At 40.4% G+C, this 21,122-nt stretch overlaps 1 protein-coding gene across 3 annotated transcripts in view; it reads left to right on the top strand.

The window, feature by feature from the left end:
- The window catches only part of trmt11 (tRNA methyltransferase 11 homolog), a 79,003-nt gene that overhangs the window by 39,646 nt on the left and 18,235 nt on the right, over positions 1-21,122 (top strand). For all 3 annotated transcript variants that reach the window (XM_073057345.1, XM_073057344.1, XM_073057347.1), the window contains 3 exons: positions 22-94; positions 3,071-3,202; positions 9,123-9,243. In XM_073057345.1, the coding sequence (XP_072913446.1) occupies positions 22-94; positions 3,071-3,202; positions 9,123-9,243 (326 nt within the window). The remainder of the gene's footprint in view (positions 1-21; positions 95-3,070; positions 3,203-9,122; positions 9,244-21,122) is intronic.

Here is a 21,122-nt window from a genome sequence, read left to right as displayed (position 1 = left end):
TTAAAGTACTTTCTTTTTAAGCTCCCTATGGTATCAGGGAATCTACGCGAAAAACAGGATCACAGAAAGGAAGTATAAAACCAGCGGAAGAATAGTAAGTTTCAGTTTGACTTAAATATTTAAAAATATTTAAATACAATTGATATTTATGTCTCAACTCTATAAACCACTGTTAATGTACCAAAGTTTTAAAAAATTATTTGGGAAATTGAAATTATTTTATAAAACGAATGAGGTTATGAGGCGTTCATCATAAAATCTTCTAGCAGTCTGAGGGATGTATCATTTTGACATCTTTCTTTCATTAGCTACTGTGTAAAATACATTACAAAGAGAGACTATTCCCATCTCCAAACAGCTCCCTTCACCTTACTTTGTATGATATTTGTGAACAATTTAGATGAAGGAACAGATTGCAGTTTGAGGAGGATGCAAGGAGGCTTCAAGTGACTTAATGCCACAGTTAGCATAGTAGTTAGTGTGCACTATTACAACGCCAGTGACTCAGGTTCAATTCCCGCCGCTGTCTGTAAGGAGTTTGAACCATGTGAGATTCCCCTGGGTGCTCAAGTTTCCTCCCCGATTCCACAGTTGGGTTATTAGGTTAATCGGTCATGTGGGTATAATTGTGAGTTTGTTGGCTGGAAGGCCTGTTTCTCTAAATAAATAAATGCTGTACAGAAAACGTGGCTAATAGACTAACGAGGACAAATGTGATCCACTTCAAAAGGTCAGAAGCATCGTAGCAGTGTATTATTCAAATAATGTTCTCATACAATGGTCACTGCAAGCAAAAAAGCTGGTGCAGCAAGCAGTTAAGGAAAGTGGCATTTTAGCTTTCATGGTGACAGGGTTTATGGACTGGACCAAAAAGGCTTTAGTGAGACCACACTTCAAAGTTCAAAGTAAATTTTGTTATCACCATATGTCACCATAATACAACCCTGGGATTTGTTCCCTTGTGAGCAAATCTATAGAATAGTAGTGATAACAGGATCAATGGAAGATCAACCAGAGTGCAGAAGACAACAAACTGTGCAAATGCAAATATAAATACATAGCAATAAATAATGAGGACATGAGATAATGAGATAGAGTCCTTAAAGTGAGATCATTGGTTATTGGAAACGTCTCAGTGGATGGGGAAAATGAGTTTAGCTATCCCCTTTTATTCAAGAGCCTGATCATTGAAGGGTAGTAACTGTAATTGAAACTGGTGCTGCGAGTCCTGAGGCTCTTCTACCTTCTACCTGATGGCACCTGCGAGAAAAGAGCATGGCCTGGGTGGTGGGGATCTCTGATGATGGATGCTGCTTTCCTACAGCAGCGTTTCATGTACATGTCAATCTTGGAGTACCTAAGTAAGGATACTTGTCATAGAGCATAACAAAGGTTCACCAGTTTGAGTCACTGTGGTGGAACTGCCATATTAGGTTAACTAGATTTATATTCACCAGAGTTAGAAGAATGGGAGGGAACCTAATTGAAGGTTACAAAATTCTGATGGGACTAAGTGAATTGGATGGAAGAGAAATGTATCTCATAGCTGTGGTGTCTAGAATGTAGTCACTGTCTCAGGTTTTAAGAGATACAGTTCTGAGATGAAAAGGCATTTCTCCTCTCAGAGGGCAGTGGTGAACATAAGCCAAGTTGCTGAATAAATATATGGAATAAATAAATATATTTCAGGACTAAAGGAACTGGGGAAAGCAGGGGAGAATGCTATTGTGATAGAAGTAAGCAAACGTCGCTGAATGACGAACAGCACTATTTTCAATATATTTTTTGCTTTTAAAAACACAGTAACTTGAATACATTTTTGAGAGGGAGCAAATGGGCTCCCCATTTGTGAAAGTAAAATGTTTATAGTGATCTTTCTGCTTGTTTACAGCTCTGTTTTGGCATTGCTGTTGTCTTCAACAATTGATGATTAGGGGAGGAATTTCATGAAAATATGCAGATTAGGATTCTTCCTGACAGATGACCCATTTAAAATTTGTTATTGTGGCCAGAAGCAGAAATTGTGCTTCTGAGGATCAAGAAGAAGTTTGGGCTCAGGTCCGGAGTTAACCTCCCTCTCTAATTGTAATACTCTGTTGTACAGCGCCAAGCTTAAATTGCCAGGACATCGAACGGCACTGAGCCACCTTTAAATACTAGTTTTGAATAAAGTTGTGGATGTCTGGATGTTAAAAGAACGTTATACATGAGAAAGTTTTTTTTTCTTGTTGACTTGGTTTCCCTTAGTTTTATTTCAGGGTATTAACTTCATCCACCAGGTGGCAGTCGTGTGTCAGATAGTGCATCTTTAACTCCACTAAGAGAGGGAGGAGCTGATCTGTAATTCATGTATAAATAGGCAAAACATGCTGACAGTAATAAAGATTAAATTTTAAAATAATCTGTGGGTAGATGATCAATGTTGCTGGCTACCAAAGATCAAGCATCAACAAACTGAATAATACAATTCTGAACCAAATAAGATATAGGAGCAGAATTAGGCCATTTGGCCCATCGAGTCTGCTCCACCATTTCATTATGGCTGATCCATTTTCCCTCTCAGCCCCAATCTCCTGCTATCTTCCCATATCCCTTCATTCCCTGACTAATCAAGAATCTATCTACCTCAGCCTTAAATATACCCAATGACTTTGCCTCCACAGTCACCTGTGGCAAATAGTTCCACTGATTCACTACTCTCTGGGTAATGAAATTCCTCCTCATCTCTGACCTGAAGTCAAGTGTTTACTATAGAAACTCAAAAGTGTATAGGTAAAACTACTATCTGAGTCTCGTACCTATTCTGGCTAATACATTGAGAGAGACATTCAGTGCTGGATGTCTTAGTATGTGAAGCCTTAGTTTTGAAGAAAAGCCAGAGGAATCTGTGCTCGTATTTCAGGTTGTTCCGAGCATTACCAGAGAAAAGGAGAGAAAAAAGCTAGCTTTCATTGTTAAGACACAGGAAAAGTAGATCACGAAAAGAATCAAATTAGGGCTTCTTGCTTAATAAAGTTGGTGTGTCACCTGAAAAGTGATTGATTGGAATTGTTTGTTTTTTGTCTTTCAGTATTGAAAGTCATGTTCCAGTCTCCATGAATTATCATCTGAGTGATATTTTTATTGACCTACTCAACTTGGCTGCAGAAAACCTGGTCATGAATGGTCGGCTAGTATACTGGCTACCTGTGTATAAACTTGAGTATATATCAATTTATTTTTGTCCTTAATGAAAATTATACCATCTTATATTTGAACTTTACAGGAACCCGTAAAAAGAAGTCTGGTCTTAGCCACGTATTTGATATTTTATGAATTGGTTTATTACATATATTTATCTCATGGAGCAAGCTATATTTTAAATTATAAATGACACTTCCTTGGACTAAGAATGTAAAATATATTCTTCTGTTATTTTTGTTTTGTCAGAAGTTTCTCCTTTGATTTTTTAATAGAAAAAACTCCTACTTGTTGAAGAGATACATGTCGAAAAGCAGTCCAATCCAAGAAAGACACATTGAAGCGGGCTGTGATTCATCGTCATCATTGCCTGCTGTGTCATATGACGTGGGCGATCATGGTCTTTTGAGCATGGTTGTTCTTGGCAAATTTTTCTACAGAAGTGGTTTGCCATTGACTTCTTCTGGGCAGTGTCTTCACAAGCTGGGTGACCCCAGCCATTATCAATACCCTTCAGAGACTGTCTGCTTGATGTCAGCGGTCACATAACCAGGACTCGTGGTTTGCACCAGCTGCTCGTACGACCTGATATCATGGCTTCACGTGACCCTGATTTTGGGGGGGGGGGGTGGAAGGTGGGGGTGCAGGGGTGCTCAGCAGGTGCTGCACCTTGCCCGGGGGTGACCTGCAGGCTAGCGGAGGGAAGGAGCACCTTACACCTCCTTTGGTGGAGAGAGAAATCAATCCTGCCATCCAAGGTCTGTGGTCACAGTTTTGAAATTCTGTTTAGGAATTTATACCATCGAACCATTCCCCCACAAAGGGAATGATTCGATGTTTTATCATATTGACACTATGTTTCAGTTAAATATAGAAAATCAAGTTAATGCAAGGTGAATTATTTTTGTTAGGTTGCTAGTTGGGAGGAGAGGTAACATTACACAGTTGAAATATCTGCACTTCATGCCCTATTGAAGTAGAGCCTTGGATGAATTCAATATCATAGATGAAATCTTACAACACCAAGGCACTTTTCCTTTCCCTTGTGACCCGTATGGCATAACTTGAAAAAATCTGCACAAAATGGAATACAACTACCCAATTAACCTCCATTGACAGTACCCTGCCTTCAAGGCTGGCTTGCTTTTACACCGGTTCTTTGGGTTATAAAGTGACTGATGAATATAACAAGGTATTGGCAGATCTTGTCAGAGGTGGGGCAAGTGAATCAGAACCTGGTGAGTGGGTTGGTTGAATTTTGGTACATTCCAAATACTCAGTGGGCTGTTTTTTGCAATGCTGTTCACAGGAATGGTCTCACACGTGGTATTGTAACAACTGTGTTATCAGAAGCATTTCACAAGTAAGGTGAACTGCTCATATTATTGTAATATGGGAATGTTATTCAAATCTTCAGGATGTTATCTGCTTCTAGTGTTTCTGTTCCATGTGGCGCAGTGTGCAAAGTTCTTACATTTGTTTGCACTGAGAAAAGAACCTCATTTAAACGGTCTTTTCCTTTTGAAAACAAACACGTACTAAACGTTGGAAGTAATGATTTGGTTTCATAGAATGAAATATATCATAAAATCTTAATTTAATAAAATTCCTTTAAGCTGCAGATAATACTGCTCAACGGCAGCATGTTTTGCTCATGTGTAACATTGTGCTTTGCTCAAGCATGCCCCATAATAAGTTTGCTTTTTAGTGTATCTCATTGAACAGCTAATGGATTGAGATACTTGTAAGTTCATCTCATGCAATACTTTTTATCATGTGCAATGTCCAGAAATACATCCTCTTTCGTTACTTTAATTCCTGTTCTCTATGTTAGTACGTAATTCCCATCAACTTTAAGTCCTCTTATTATTGGGGTGTTGTTTATATTCATTTGAAAATTCTGTATAAAATTTAGTTTAGAATTTATTTTGGAATTATTTGCGTGCAGTGAAGTGCGTATCCAGGAGCTGCGTGAGTAGAGCATCATGAATACCTGGCTGAAGTAATAGAATCAAAGAGATAAACAGTATTTGAAGCTTATGGGCAGAGAAATACCAATCAGCCTGGCGGTCGTACACACAAAATATAACCCAATGCAGCTCACATTTTCCCACTGGCTTGAAGGATCACAAATTAAAAAAAAAAGTTCTGCTTAAAGTCTCCATTTTAAAAGACGCTCATCCACAATTTGGTAGCTGTCTGCAAACTAGTTTGGAAATTGAGCAGGCAGCATAGCAATTGTTAATAGGATATTTTTTGAATATTTTAATATAAGGCATTTCAACTCATACATTTTAGCAAAATTTGAATGTGTACTAGATAGAGGACAGAGTAAATCTCGCTCTGAAAGTTTACATGGAACATAGAACAGTACAGCACAGTACAGGCCCTTCAGCCCACAATGTTGTGCCGACCCTTAAACCCTGCCTCCCATATAACCCCCCACCTTAAATTCCTCCATATACCTGTCTAGTAGTTTAGGTCCCCTGTTACTGATTCATTAAATGGTAAAATGATCTTTAACTATTTATCCTTCTCAGTCTCTTTTTGTAATTAGTTTGGTATATATTAAACTCCTTTGTTCTTGTGTATAAAAACTTTTGTTTTATTATAGAGATATCATCTTATCAATGTGGCACTCTTCCCAGGACTTTAATATTCTTTTGCTTGGCTTGAGCAAAATTAGATGCATTACTCTGACTGACCCCTGATTGTATGTAACCATTCTCTTCCAACTCTTTGGTTTTGTATTTGTGTTCCTTTATATAATTTTTTAAAATGGTTGTTTTTATCATACTCCTGTCTATAGCAATTGGTGCTTTTATATACTTGGGCTTCATTTATACATCCTCTTCTTTGAAAATTGAAGTAATTTGTTTCCCTTTTTTTATGCTTGAGCTGAGTGAGGCTTTTGTAAGCTGTCTGTCAGGATTGAGGATCATTTGTTTCCACTCCAGGTTTGTGGCTTGATGTGGGAACCGCACTGTTTCTATTCGCCTAGTTCTGCTCCTGTGTCTCATGGTCTTATAAAAATGGGACAAGAGTGAACTGATGATGCAGGCGGGTAGGTAGTCTATGCGTAATTAGTAACTGAGCTTTCAGATTTCATGAAAGTGACCTCTCTGTTCCTCTTTTGCAATATTTATTTATTTTATTGCAGCAATCATTTTTATGTCTTGCACTGAACTGCTGCAACAAAATGGCAAATACCATGACATATGTCAGTGATAATAAACCTGATTCTGATTCTTTAACAAGGGCAATAGATTTTACATTGTAACTTCCAGATATTGTGTAGTTCTTAAATAATGCCAGATGGGGGTGCTGCAAACCAATAATTCAGCTAAATCAGCAGCATTGACTTATGCACCCAACAACACACACAAAATGCTGGTAGAACACAGCAGGCTAGGCAGCATCTATAAGAAGAAGTGCTGTCGACGTTCCGTAATTCATGTAAAAAGGCATGTTAGGGGAAATCACTCAGAACTATAAGGTTTATTTATTTATTGAGATACAGCACCAAATAGGCCCTTGTGACCCTTCAAGCCACCCTGCCCAACAATCCTCCAATTAAATCCTAGTCTAATCATGGTTTAATTTACAATGAACAATTAACCTACCAACTGGTATGTCTTTAGACAGTGGGAGGAAACCAGGGCACCTGTAGGAAACCCACACAGTCACAAGGAGAACGTACAAACTCCTTGCAAGCAGCAGCGGGAATTGAACCCTGGGCCGCAGGTACTGTAAGGTGGTATGCTAACCACTATGCTACTGCGCTGCGTGCGACAGAAGATGCTCTGGGTTCAAATTTTGCTGAGAACTGGACTAGCGAACTGAAGGTCATGAGTTCAAGCCCCAGCCGAGGCAGCGTGTTGTGTCCTTGAGCAAGGCACTTAACCACACATTGCTCCAGTCCACCCAGCTGAAAGTCTCTACGGACTGTCCATAAATTCTATAATTATTGTAGTTAAGCTCTATGGTATGAAATTGTTGATGGGCGCAGTAGAAGAAGTCCTGATCCCTCGAGCCGGATTCGAACCAGCCACATCTTTTGAGCATTCCAAGCTTCGCAGGGATTTGATGAGATGAGTTCCTCTGAATACAAAATGTCCGTGGAGAATGTGAACATTGATCTCACTACCTCTCGCATGCTAAGCGAGCGCTTAATAAAAAAAAGTTATTGTAGTTATGATTTAATTGCAGATGGTGCACGGAGTAAATCTTTGTGTTGCAATGTATTCTATAGATTCAAAGATTATGTGTAAATGCCATATATGATCGGCCACTTCATTCTTAAACAAGAATATTTTTCATAGATTGCAATAGTTCTTTCTGCCATTGGTGTCTGGAGGTTACAGTGTCTTCAATGCAGATAAATCACAGTGTTGGAGGATCATCTCTTTATCCCTCTCACGTAGCTGTTTTTACCACAAAGGTGACAAACCATGTACTATCAGTAGTTACGATCAGTGTGATTCCATATCTACAACAGTGATGTGTGACACACCTCTGGGAAATTTGGGACACTGATCCATTAATAATTGTATTCTATTCTTTTGTTTCCATCTCAGTATTAGATCAGCATTGTCAAATAATCAGCATTGTTGGATTTTTCAATTATCTGCTGTTCACAGCTCTCAGAGCACATTGTCCAGAGCTGCATTTAAAATTTAATCTGCCATCCATGTTCAGGCCTAAAGATTTGTTGCTGAAGTCAATATTTTGCTATATAGCCCAAATACAGAATATATCCTAACAGTCACTTAAAACGGTTGGAAGGAAACTCCAAAGCAAAATTTATTTGATGGTACATCCCTATAATGAAAAGAAATTGAGAAAACTTTTCCATTAACTTGGTTTGGAAGGTTTTACAACGAGACTATGATCTTCATGGGGATATAGCTTTCAAATAATAATGTTTATCTAATTCATAAAATTCATTTCATAAGTTAGAAATTTATATTGGCAAAAATGTAAGACTTAGCACAGGCAGATATCTCTGGCAATTAAAACGATTTAAAACTGCCCTGTAATTCCTTGAGCACTCAATGCAGGATGTACTGTGTCAAAGTGACTGCCAAAGAAGTGCTGGTCCTCCCTTTCCTGAGATCACCAATATATTATCTGTTCTACACACTTTCTACAGTTTGATGACCCAGACTGCAGATAAATATGCCAAATATCACCTCACGGAAGTTTTACACAAGTGCAGCATACAATATAATACAAATGTCTTGGTAATCTTGTTTAGAAAACACCACACATTTATGACCAGAAATAAATACAGATGAGGAGGAAAAAGTAATATTCTCTATCATGCCACTTTTAGTACACAATTTAATCAGGAGTTGCATGATTATTTATTTGTTTAGTGTGGAATAGGCCTTTCTGGCCCTTCGAGCTGTGCCGGCTAGCAAACCCCAATTTAGCCCTAGTCTAATCATAGGACAATTTACAATGATCTATTAACCTACCAACCGGTATGTCTTTGGACTGTGGGAGGAAACCCACACGGTCACAGAGAGAACGTACAAACTCCTTACAGACAGCGGCGGGAATTGAACCCAGGTTGTTGGTACAGTAGAGCATTGGGCTAACCACTGCGCCACCATGTATAATTAACTACAGCATGTAAATGGAAAATAAGATGACACCAGGGTTCACAGGTTGTGCTTTCAATGCACTAATGCCTTAATAGGAGAAGCTGGATTTTCACAGTGGAATACTCATTTAAAGTTATGGCCTTGTGGAAATGATTTTGCTCTGTGCCGTTTGGATGCTGCATTGTTTGATCCCACCTACATGAGTTGTCTTCCTGCTAACGTATACAAATACAAGGTACGGGCCATGGAATAAACGGGCCTCAACGATGTCAGTTTGAGAGTTGTCATTCCTTAGACTATGTTTCACATTTGCCTGTTTTATCTTTATTTCAGCTACTCTGAAGATGTTATCCCTCAACATCCTTGCCTGAAGCTTATTAGTAACTGTGAACAGCCTCTTACAACTCATACATCTCGACAACTAATCACAATGGAAAAGGTGAAAGAATTTGAGGTATGAAAGCTGAACTTACGTCTTTTACGTTACCTGGAAAAGGGAAAGAGGTTATCATGAAAAAGGGTTAATTTTAATCAGCTGCTTTTATCAGGTGATAAAGGAAAATTATGTTGTTATGATTTTATTCACATTTTATTTCTTTTCAGAAAAAATACATAAAGTATTGATCTTTTGTGATCTGAGTAAACAATTGAGTGGATTTGGGATCAGGAAAACAGTTCACTCTTTTGATACTCTTTCACTCTTATTGTCCTTCAAATTTTTAAATTTGGAAATGATTGAGATATTTTCAAAAGAGCTGCAAAAATATTTGGACAGGAACAGGATGGAAAGCTGCAAGAATGTTAATACACAAGAATGTAGACTGTTGAGAAATTCACTTGAGGATGCACAATAGGTCAGTTACTTTAAAATGCATAGAGAAAAGGTTAATAGATCAGATGGTAAAAGGCAGATAGTGAGTAATTGACATTAGATTTCTAGAACTTGAAGGTTTTTCTTCTTGATTGCGATATTCTGGAATTTATAGTACTGTGCAAAAGCTTTAGGCACATGTATATAGCTAGGGTGCCAAAGAATTTTGCACAGTACTGTAGTAATTTTTTGAATTGCACTGTACTACTGCTGTTGCAAACAAAATCATTACATATGTGAGTGATGATAAACCTGATTCTGATAATGGGTCTCTATTGTGGACTGAGAATGGAAAGAGGGCAGGGAGAAGGGGAATCATGGTTGGGAAAAGGGGAATGAAAGGGGAGGGAGCGGGATGTACCAGAAGCGCATTCTGTAATGATCAATAAACCAATTGTTTGGAATCAAATGACCTCGCCTGGTGTTTCAGGGCTGTCCTTCTCTGCCACCTGACTCGTACCCCTCATGCAGCACTCCACCCTCGCCATTCCCAACATCCTTTGCTCCCGTCAGATTTACAAACTCGCGCTCCGTTCCACGTTGACAAATACAGCACTGTGCAAAAGTCTTAGGCAGCCTAGTCGCTCGTATATATGTCCCTAAGACTTTTGCACAGTGCAGATCAAATATTTAATTATGATTGGGCAGAGGGAAACGTCAAGAATTCTCCTCAGGGGAGCAAGTGAGGTGACTGTGATTTGTGAATGCTGAAGGAGTGGTTGACGGGCCAACTTTTTGTCTTGGAAACAACAGTTCAATTGTAGGCCTGCACTGCCTAGCAGTTGTTTCCCTTGCTTATCTGCGATAGAAGGATTGCGCTTATAGTTTTAAAGGAGTTGTTTATCTGTCGTTTTCCTGTCTCTCTGCTCACAGCACCATGCTCCAATGTACTTCCTCTAGACAATGGCTAGGGCTGCTGTTTGCTTCGACCACAATTAATTAATAATCTAGTAAGGCGCAACAGACCTTTGTAAATCCATGAATAAGATGGATATTTCATTCGGATGAGTCCTCAGTTAGATGTAATTGGAGATGTACTATTCTGAGATGCTAACTCAGATATTAACTGTGAAGCTCCCTGCCTCAAGCTACTTTTCTGTTTCGCAATTTGAAAATAAGGCTTCATTATTAAAAAATGTAACTTGATACTGTAGGTACATTTAAAGTAGACTTACCACATGGAGAATGATGGACATTTTTGCTAAGCCAGTCCTTACAGTCACTGTTACCATTGTTTTTGATTTTTTTGGCAATTTAAATACTTCAACTTCATTTTCCTGTACCACATTGTGTTTCATCATACTGCAAGCAAAGTTGTTCTTATGCTAATTTAAATGCTTTTGGCAATTGCTCTTACAAGAATAAGGAAGCAATATAAGGAAGGTCATGCACCAATACCGTCAAGCAAGGGGGTCTATGGACCCCAGGTTAGGAACCCCTTCTCTGAGCAAGTTAGAGTGGAGGAGCTGTGATTGAAGTTACTTTAAAGTGGTGGGAACATTTCAGTGATCATAATGAGTCTGTGATCATCATTCGGGACCAACTGCCTCATGATTCTCCTGGTGCTCCACACCATTTAGTTGTTGCTTGCAAAGCAACTAAGGTTCTCTGCTGGGATCTGTGGATTTTTTTGGTTACAAAGTTGCTCAGGGGACAGAGAGTTGTGCGCCTTTAGGATACACAAGCTCCCATGAGGTTTTTTTTCCCCCTTTAGTTGAAGGAGTCTCTGGGTCAGCCTCACTCGTCACTCCTTTCACCAGTCCCTAGATTACGTTCATTTGGAGGTTTGAATTAAACCCAAATATCAAACTTCACAGTAAGTTTTGTGGGTAGTTAAACCCAGATTTGCAGTCAGTGTGCTCAATACAGATCACCAAATAAGTTTATCCCTAAAAGACACTATAGACTACTGGTGCTGGCTTAGTCATAGTGATAGAGTCATAGAGCTTTACAGCACAGACACAGGCCCTTCAGCCTCTCTTGTCTGTGCTGAACCGTTGCTCTGCCTAGTTCCACCAACCTGTACCTGGACCATAGCCCTCCATCTAGATTGAAAAAGAAACAGTGCGTCAGGCAGCATCTGTGGAGACAGAGGGATGATCAACATTTTGGGCCAAGACCCTGTATCAGGACCGATCCTTAGAGTGGCAGCTTGGAGTATGGAGTCTGCATGTGTTTCTTATTGTTAGGAAATAGAGTCTTTGTGACTGAGAAGGATCACAGGTGGTTGGAGAGGGGGGAGGAAGAGTATTTGTGGGGTGAAGGTACAGAAAAAAAGAAGGAAAAAATTCACATTTATCTAGCTTATGTGTGAAACCATTGAATGTATTTGACGCTAGTAAGTTTCAGAAGATATTGAGAATATTTCTAAAATCTGTAATAACTGGAAAGAACCATTCTAAACATTTAAGAAACATTCGAAAGTACTTGCAAATTTCTAAATTAACCAACCTTTGTCTTAGTCCTCTGACGCCATTCCCCCGCCCCCCCCCCCCAAACCCATTGAGTGAATGATAAACAACACACACAAAATGCTGGTGGAATGCAGCAGGCCAGGCAGCATGAAGAGGTCAATACTCCCCAATGCCATTAGGCTTTACAATTCAACCGCCAGGACTTAAGAACTTTTTAAAAGCTATTATTAATGCTTTTTGAGATAGTGATTTAGATGCATATCATATTTTTTACTGAGTTAAGTATTGTATGTAATTAGTTTTGCTACAACAAGTGTATGGGACATTGGAAAAAAGTTGAATTTCCCCATGGGGATGAATAAAGTATCTATCTATCTATCTATCTATCTATAGGAAGAAGCACAGTGCAGCATCCTATAGAGGCTGCCTGGCCTGCTGCGTTCCACCAGCATTTTGTGTGTGTTGCTTGAATTTCCTCGTGAATGAATGATAAAGCAGTCTTTGCACTGTCCAGTCTGGGCCAGGGTGTTTTTGTTTCCTTACTGAGCTCCATGAGGACTCCAGCTTCAAAGAACAGTGAACCGCAGACTACTATTTAAGACTTTCCACATTTTGTGTAGAGATCCTAAAATGACTCTGCAACGTGCTGGAAAATGCCAACATTTTACCATGCAATCCAAGCTGTAGATGATGAAGCCTTTCTGTTATCTTGTAGATATCCCTGTGCTTCCCTGTTGTCTTCTGTAAGGCAAACTAAACAGTAGATTAGAATAACTGTCAACCAATAAAATGCTCAGAGGCTTATTTTATAGGCAACACACCAAAGGTTCATTTTCATAGTCAACTTATGCACGTACACTACAACTCTGATATCCCTCTTTTCCAGATAGCCAAGAAATACAGCAGTTGTTGAAAGAAAAGATGTCAACAAAACTTGCAAATCCCAAACACACACCCTCCCCCACACAAAAAAAACTAACAGATCACCCACATGAAAAATGACAGCTGGATCATCAAACCCTAACCCCACCCTCGCACAAAATCTAACTGATTGCCCACACAGCTAGAACATCAAATCCCAATCTATATTATATATAGGGAAATTTATCTCTATCACTTTCTCTAGGGACATGGTCCATCTATTGCTTTCCCTACAGTTCCTTGAAATGTCAAAAACAACTTATGCCAATTTGCAGGTCGATGGGACAGGGCAGATTAATAGTTTGGCGTGGACTATGTAGGCTAAGGGTCCTGTTACTGTGTTGACTCTAAACACTGATGCTGATCTGATCTCACCTTTAGTGTTTGATAAGTTGTGGAATTGAGAGCTTGAATGCACGGCCAAAGTTTTCTCTTTTTGAATAACTTGGTCTTGACCTCCGAATACCCCTCCCTCCCCCCCCCCCCCCATTCTGCCACTCCCCCAGCTTTCATTGTGGAGTTTGGTCAGCGGAGTGGTTAAAAGAGCTGGTTCTCACACTTTGTCATCCCACTGTGTGATCTGCTGGCATGTCAATGGATTCATCTAGGCAGAAGCTTCAAGCAACACACACAAAATGCTGGTGGAACGCAGCAGGCCAGGCAGCATCTATAGGGAGAAGCGCTGTCAATGTTTCGGGCCGAGACCCTTCATCAGGACTAACTGAAAGGAAAGATAGTAAGAGATTTGAAAGTAGGAGGGGGAGAGGGGGAAAATGCGAAATGATAGAAGAAGACCGGAGGGTGTGGGGTGAAGCTGAGAGCCAGAAAGGTGATGGGCAAAAGGGATACAGAGCTAGAGAAGGGAAAGGATCATGGGACAGGAGGCCTAAGGAGAAAGAAAGGGGGAGGGGAACACCAGAGAGAGATGGAGAACAGGCAGAGTGATGGGCGGAGAGAGAAAGAAAAAAAAGGAGGAGGGGGAAAAAAGCTAAATATATCAGGGATGGGGTAAGAAGGGGAGGAGGGGCATTAACGGAAGTTAGAGAAGTCAATGTTCATGCCATCAGGTTGGAGGCTACCCAGCCGGTATATAAGGTGTTGTTCCTCTAACTTGAATGTGGCTTCATCTTGACTGTAGAGGAGGCCATGGATAGACATATCAGAATGGGAATGGGATGTGGAATTAAAGTGTGTGGCCACTGGGAGATCCTGCTTTCTCTGGCGGACAGAGCATAGGTGTTCAATCAGAAGCAGAAGCTTCAATTTGTTTTTCATTTTCCTAGTCTGCTGGCTCTCTGGAAAGTAAAGCTGTGGTTCTGGTGGAATTCAGTAGCAATTCTTAAATACCAATGACTTGACACTCCTCTTTCTTAGTATGGTCAGAATCCAAGCATGACATTGTGCCTGCACACTTCAGCTATATGTTCTAATCTTTACCGTTTGGTAGTTAGCGATTTTCCACTCCTGTTGGTAAAGCTGAATTTAGGAAGGGTGTTCTATCAGTAGGAGTTGTTTCTTATGTTATATTGAAGCTGTGATGATTGGTAGGCAGTAAGCAGAGAAGATTAGTTACTCTATGTCTAGTCTGTGCACCGTACTTAGTTTTAAGATGCAGCTGCCTGAAGGTCCAGTCAAGATCCCACGCCAATAAAAGGGGTGATTTTTGTCCCCTGTTTGCATATATTTTGATTTTTAATGACACTGTGCTGGAAGCCATGCCTTCTGACAGTGCTTGGGCAGAGACCAATGGAAGCTCATTGCTACTCATTGCTCGGTCCTCCGAGTTTCCATGTATGGACTATTTCTACATTGGAGCTGAAGTCATCCTCTTTTGAAAGCACATCTTCTGAAAATGGACTCTGAAAGAGCTAGTTCATATTTGGTTAAATTCATATTTTGAAACTATTCACTGACTCAAGCTGGGAAGAAGTTTTCAAGTTGACACTTGCATGAAGGCAAATTAATCAAACTGGTGTTGAATGATTGTGACACACAAGAGATTCTGCAGATGCTGGAAATCCTGAGTAACACACAAAATGGTGGAGGAGCTCAGCAGGTCAGGCAGCATCTATGAAGAGGATTAAAGAGTTGACATGTTGGCTGATTCCTTTCACCAGGACGAGAAGGGGGCGGGGGGAAGAAGTAAAAATGAGAGTGTGGAGGGAGGGGAAGGAGTGTAAGCTGGAAGGTGATAGGTGAAGCCATGTGAGGGGGTAGGTGGGTGGGGGTGGGGGGATATGAAGTGAGAAGTTGGGAGATAGTAGTTTGAAAAGGCAAAGGGCTGAAGAAGAAGGAATGTGATAGGAGAGGAGTGTAGACCATGCGAGAAAACGGAGGAGGAGGGGCATTAGAGGGAGGTGATAGGCAGTTGAGGAGAAGAGAAGGGGCAAGAGGGCAGCCAAAATAGGGAATGGAAAAGGAAAGGGGAGAAATTAGCAGAAATTGTAGTAATTGACGTTCATGCTGTCAGGTTGGAGGCTACCCAAATGCAACATGAGATTTTGCTCCTCCAACTTGAGAGCAGCTGTGCAGGAGTGGAATTAAAATGGTTGGCTACTGGGACATCCTCCCTGTTGTGGATGGAGTTAAGGTGCTAGAATGATTGTGATCTAAACAAGCAAGTGGTAAGACTCAGGTCTTTGCTCCGATTTGCTATCTACCCTCTCATCTCCATTGACTCTCAGAACCTTTGTGTAAACTATCAATGATGCTAGTCTCTGATGAGAACAGATTGGCTACCTTTCTCATTTTCATGGGTACTGTTTGAAAAATAATCTGCTCTGTATCCCTTTTGCTAATCAACTTTCCAGCTCCTGTCTTCATCCCTTCCCCCTCCTGTCTTCTATCATTTCGGATCCTCCTCCCACTTTCAAATCTCTTACTATCTTTTCTTTCAGTTAGTCCTGACGTAGGGTCTTGGCCTGAAACGTCGACTGTACTTCTTGCTATAGGTGCTGCCTGGCCTGCTGCGTTCCACCAGCATTTTGTGTGTGCTGCCTTTATTTATGTTAGAGTATAAATTACCCTACAGTGCTGTTTCAGATGTAATGACTGATTCCAGTACACTATGTTCTTGATCTTTTGTATGAATTCCATGTGTTTCAGCATTAATATGTGCGAGCTCTTACCACATTGTTGGAAGCAAAGTTTAGAAAACATAGAAAATAGGTGCAGGAGTAGGCCATTCGGCCCTTCGAGCCTGCACCGCCATTCAGTATGATCATGGCTGATCATCCAACTCAGAACCCTGTACCTGCTTTCTCTCCATGCCCCCTGATCCCTTTAGCCACAAGGGCCATATCTAACTTCCTCTTAAATATAGCCAATGAACCGGCCTCAACTGTTTCCTGTGGCAGAGAATTCCACAGATTCACCACTCTCTGTGTGAAGAAGTTTTTCCTCATCTCGGTCCTAAAAGGCTTCCCCTTTATCCTTAAACTGTGACCCCTCGTTCTGGACTTCCCCAACATCGGAAACAATCTTAGTTGGCCTTTCACTCTGAAATGTTGTTATTTGAACAAAATTGAGAAAATTTTAAAATATAGAAAGATGACTGTAATATATTTATCAGCTAATAATAATCTCAAGACTTAAGATTATGTTGTTTATGATTGTTGTCCAAATTAGATTTGGAAATCAGTCCTATTTGGATTATGAAAATTGGATCTGAAAGTTTTCTGCACTGACACAGTGTGAACAAAATAATATGAATTAAAATTTGATGTCATGTTAGACAAATTATATTCTTCATTTTGTTGATTTTACATAATTGATCAGTTTATTGCATCAGTAAAGGCCGTATTAGTGTTATAGATTTGGCAATACAGCATAGTTAAATTCCATTAATTCAGTATCTAATTTTCTAGAAACCCTTAAGTTTCAGCATCTGGCTCACACACTGATACACTGAATCCTCTTTATTCCATCTGTGAATTCACCTGTTTGCAGAGTTGGCTGTGTTAGGCTGGCTATGTGGCTGGTGCTTGGGATGGGAATACTGGGGTCTGGAATGGGGCTAGGCTTACGGGCAGTGCTGGGATCCAGAACGTGGACTGATGTCCAGCTGGAGCCTGAGTCTAGGGTTTGATGAGCCGAAGCTTGCCGGGTTCTACTTCCCACGTTCTATAGGACCATAAGAAATGGAAGCAGAATTAGGCCATTTAGCCCAAATGAGTCTGCTCCACCATTTCATCATGGCTTATCCATTGTTCCTCTCAATCCAATTCTCTTGATTTCTTCCCATAACTTTTCAACCCCTGACTAATCAAGAACCTATCAACTACTGCCTTACGTATACCCAATGACTTGGCCTCCACTGCCACCTGTGGCAATGAATTCCATGGATTCACCACCCTCTGGCTAAAGAAACTCCTCTTTTCTAAGTGGACATCCCTCTATTCCGAGGCTATGCTTTCTGGTTCTAGACTCCCCCACTATACTACAGGAATCATCTTCTTCCACATCCACTCTACCTAGGCCTTTCATGTTAGGTTCCAATGAGATCACCCCCCCCCCCCCCCCCCCATTCTTCTGAATTTCAATGAGTACAGGTCCAGAGCCATCAAATGCTCCTCATACGATAACCCTATCATTCCCAAAATCATTCTTGTGAGCCTCCTCTGAGATCTCTCCAGTGTCAGCAGAACTGTCCACACTTCTCCAAGAGAGGCCTCACCAATGCTTTATAAAACTTTAGCTTATGGATACCCAGATCTCTCCATGTAGCAACATTCTGATATCTTTCCTTTTAACAATATCCTACCTATTTCTGTGGGATTACTTATCTATTAGATTGAAATGCCTGATATTCGTCAGTCCTTTCTCATAACTCAGAGCCCCAATATTAGAGATTGGCTTTTTGACTGCCTCCAGCGCTTTATGACTGAACCAAAGGTGTAAGAGAACTGGAGTATTGTTGGTATTGGTTTTATAGTTGTCAAATTAGCTTCCGGTGAGATGGGCATGCGCTTGGTCGCTGCAGCCTCTCCGGGTCCAATAAATGGAGCAAATGTGTGTCTTAAATGTTTTCCTTGTGAACACAAGACCCTGTTGGACATTGGTAATACAAAATACCAATGCTTAGTTCATTGGAAAGATTGACAGCAGGGAAGCTGCGTCGCCTTGGTTGTTGCACGGACCAGGCCCTCATACCCTGGCATCACCTGTTGCAGCCATCAGATGAGAAGGCGCTGGATGCGAAGTGGGAATATGGGAATGGACAGAGGTACAGTGGGCGCACTGAAATATTCAGGCTGGCTCTCCTTTTGATGCTGTTCTCTAGTGTTCACTCTCTGTGTTGCCTTCCTCTGCAACTGATGCAGCACGAGACAAGCTGGATTATCCTTCGTCTGCGGCTGGCCCAGTGAGAAATGAGGAACTGCTGCATACTTGTTCTTGCAGAAGCATGGCTCCAGGACAGCATCCCATGCACCATCAGTATTGAGTATAAGAGTTGGAACGTAATGGTGAGGTTGTATAAGACATTGGTGAGACTGAATTTGGAGTATTGTGTGCAGTTTTGGTCTCCGAATTACAGGAAGGATATTAATAAGGTTGAAAGAGTGCAGAGAAGGTTTACAAAGATGTTGCCGGGACTTGAGAAACTGAGTTACAGAGAAAGGTTGAATAGGTTAGGACTTTATTCCCTGGAGCGTAGAAGAATGAGGGGAGATTTGATAGAGGTATATAAAATTATGATGGGTATAGATAGAGTGAATGCAAGCAGGCTTTTTCCACTGTGGCCAGGGGAGAAAAAAACCAGAGGACATGGGTTAAGGGTGAAGGGGGAAAAGATTAAAGGGAACATTGGGGGGTGGGCTTCTTCACACAGAGAGTGGTGGGAGTGTGGAATGTGCTGCCAGATGAAGTGGTGAATGCAGGCTCACTTTTCACATTTAAGAAAAACTTAGACAGGTATATAGATGAGAGTGGTATGGAGAGATATGGTCCAGGAGCAGGTCAGTGGGACTAGGCAGAAAAATGGTTTGGCACAGCCAAGAAGGGCCGAAGGGCCTGTTTCTGTGCTGTAATGTTCTATGGTTCTGTCAGTCTTCAGGCCATGCCACTCAGGGACTTGTGCTGATAATATTTTTGAGCCTGTATGTGCTGTTGTGACTGTATGTACAGTGTTTTGCACCTTGGCCCTGGAGGAGCACTGTTTCATTCAGCTACATTCATGTTTATGGTTGAATGACAATCTTGAACTTGAACATGTATGAAGATACAGAGAAAAGCTTGTTTTGATTAAATTATTACACAGTGCATTCAGGTAGAGCAAAGTAAAACAAGAATGCAGAATAGAGTGTAAAAGCTACTGAGAAAGTGCAGTGCAAGTAAAGAAAGAAGTGTAAGATCTTCACTAGGTAGATTGTGAGGTCAAGAGATCATCCTGAGTCCATTGTACAAGTGTGCAGCTTTGGTCAGGAAAGATGTAAATAATGTTGAAAGAGTACAGAGAAAATTTACAAGTATGTTGCTGGGTCTGGAGAAACTGAGTAATAAGATTGAATAGATTAGGACTGTATTCATTAGAACCCAGAAAGGTGAGAGGAGATTTGATAGAGGTATGCAAAATTATGAGGGGTAAATTCAAGCAGGTTTTTCACTGAAGTTGGGTGAGACTACAACTGGAGATCATGCATTAAGGGTGAAAGGTGAAAAGTCTAAGGGGAACATGAGGGAAAACTTCTTCACTCAGAGGCTGGAGAAGTGTGGAATGAGTTGCCTGCCTGAGTGGTGAATGTGAGCTCGATTTCAATGTTTAAGAGAAGTTTGGATAGGTACATGATGGCTAGGGTTTTGGATGGCTATGGTCCCTGTGCAGATTGATGGGAGTAGACAAAAAAGACCCTTACCAGGAAATGGTTATCCCAGGAGAGCCCAACTTTAAGTGTATGGATGGAAATTACAATGGACATCTACAAAATGGAGAAGATAACAGCATCTGTTAATCATAAGTTGGAACAATTTGATTCATACTGGGAAAGATGGTTTAACTACATAACACCTCATAGGCCTGATTTTATTCTCATAAGTCAATGAATATGTTGTAAAAAAAAGATCACTCTCTACTTTGTACATAGTTTTCTTATTTCGATTGTTCCTTCTCTCCTCTCCTTTCTATAAGTGTATAGCTCCGATAATTATTATGTGGAGATTTATGACAAATAGGATTGTATGATATATATGTACAGTATCTGAAATACATCTTATGGAAATGTTTGATGATAAACTTCAATAAAAAATAAATTAAATTTTTTTTAAAAAAAGTAAATGGTTTCAGCATGGTTTAGATGGGCCGAAGTGCCTTTTTCTGTGCTGTACATCTCTATGACTAACTTATAATATGTAGTTAAGACATCCTCTGGGCTACATTTAGCAATTTTATTTCTGCAGTTTAATATTGGTTTTATTGCTTAATGTTTCAGTATCTTTAAACACTTTAAATCATCCTTTGAAAAAAGCCATGGATCCAGGAAATCTGATATAGGTTCTCAACAGTAAGACTTTCTCCGCATTGCATGTGGAAATTAGCTGATTGGTTTGTGGAACATGCCCTATTCAGCTGGCAAATGAGCTCTTGCATTGTAGTTGCTCTTGTATCTCACTCACATTAGGATCATCTTGTACTTGATCCGCTGTACACTGCAAGCATTTAGGAGCAGTGTCTCGTCCCTCTGTTGGGCAAGTAGTCTTCGGCTACAACAGGGAGTTGGACCATTTACAATCTCAACCATTGATCATCAGCTGTTGCTAAAGAGTTGAGCGTGAAGGTATGAAAGGAAGGCAAAATGTTTAGAGGTAAGGCAAAGCGATTCTGGCTATGTTCAGAAATCGATTCTGGCTATGTTCAGAAATATTTCCCCTTGTGAGGGGAAAACAGGCTAATTTTCTTGAAGATCTCCACTTCCTAATACTTCCCCATCCCCAACAAATGTCACCTACTGCCAATGTCTATCCCCTAGCACTTCTTCAGTTATCCCGATAGGGAAGAAGAAACAGAACCGCTGAAATATGACTTTAAGGAAGGGACATTCATGAAAGATTAACAAACTGAACACAAAATCATTGGGAATATTTAAAAAGAAAGATCACATACTCTGTGATATTCCATATGCAGTTGTTGCA

The sequence above is a fragment of the Hemitrygon akajei genome, chromosome 9 (assembly GCF_048418815.1).
Source record: "Hemitrygon akajei chromosome 9, sHemAka1.3, whole genome shotgun sequence".
Lineage (NCBI taxonomy): Eukaryota > Metazoa > Chordata > Chondrichthyes > Myliobatiformes > Dasyatidae > Hemitrygon > Hemitrygon akajei.
The sequence above is the reverse complement of the archived record's forward strand: the minus strand, read 5'-3'. Positions and strand labels throughout refer to the sequence as shown.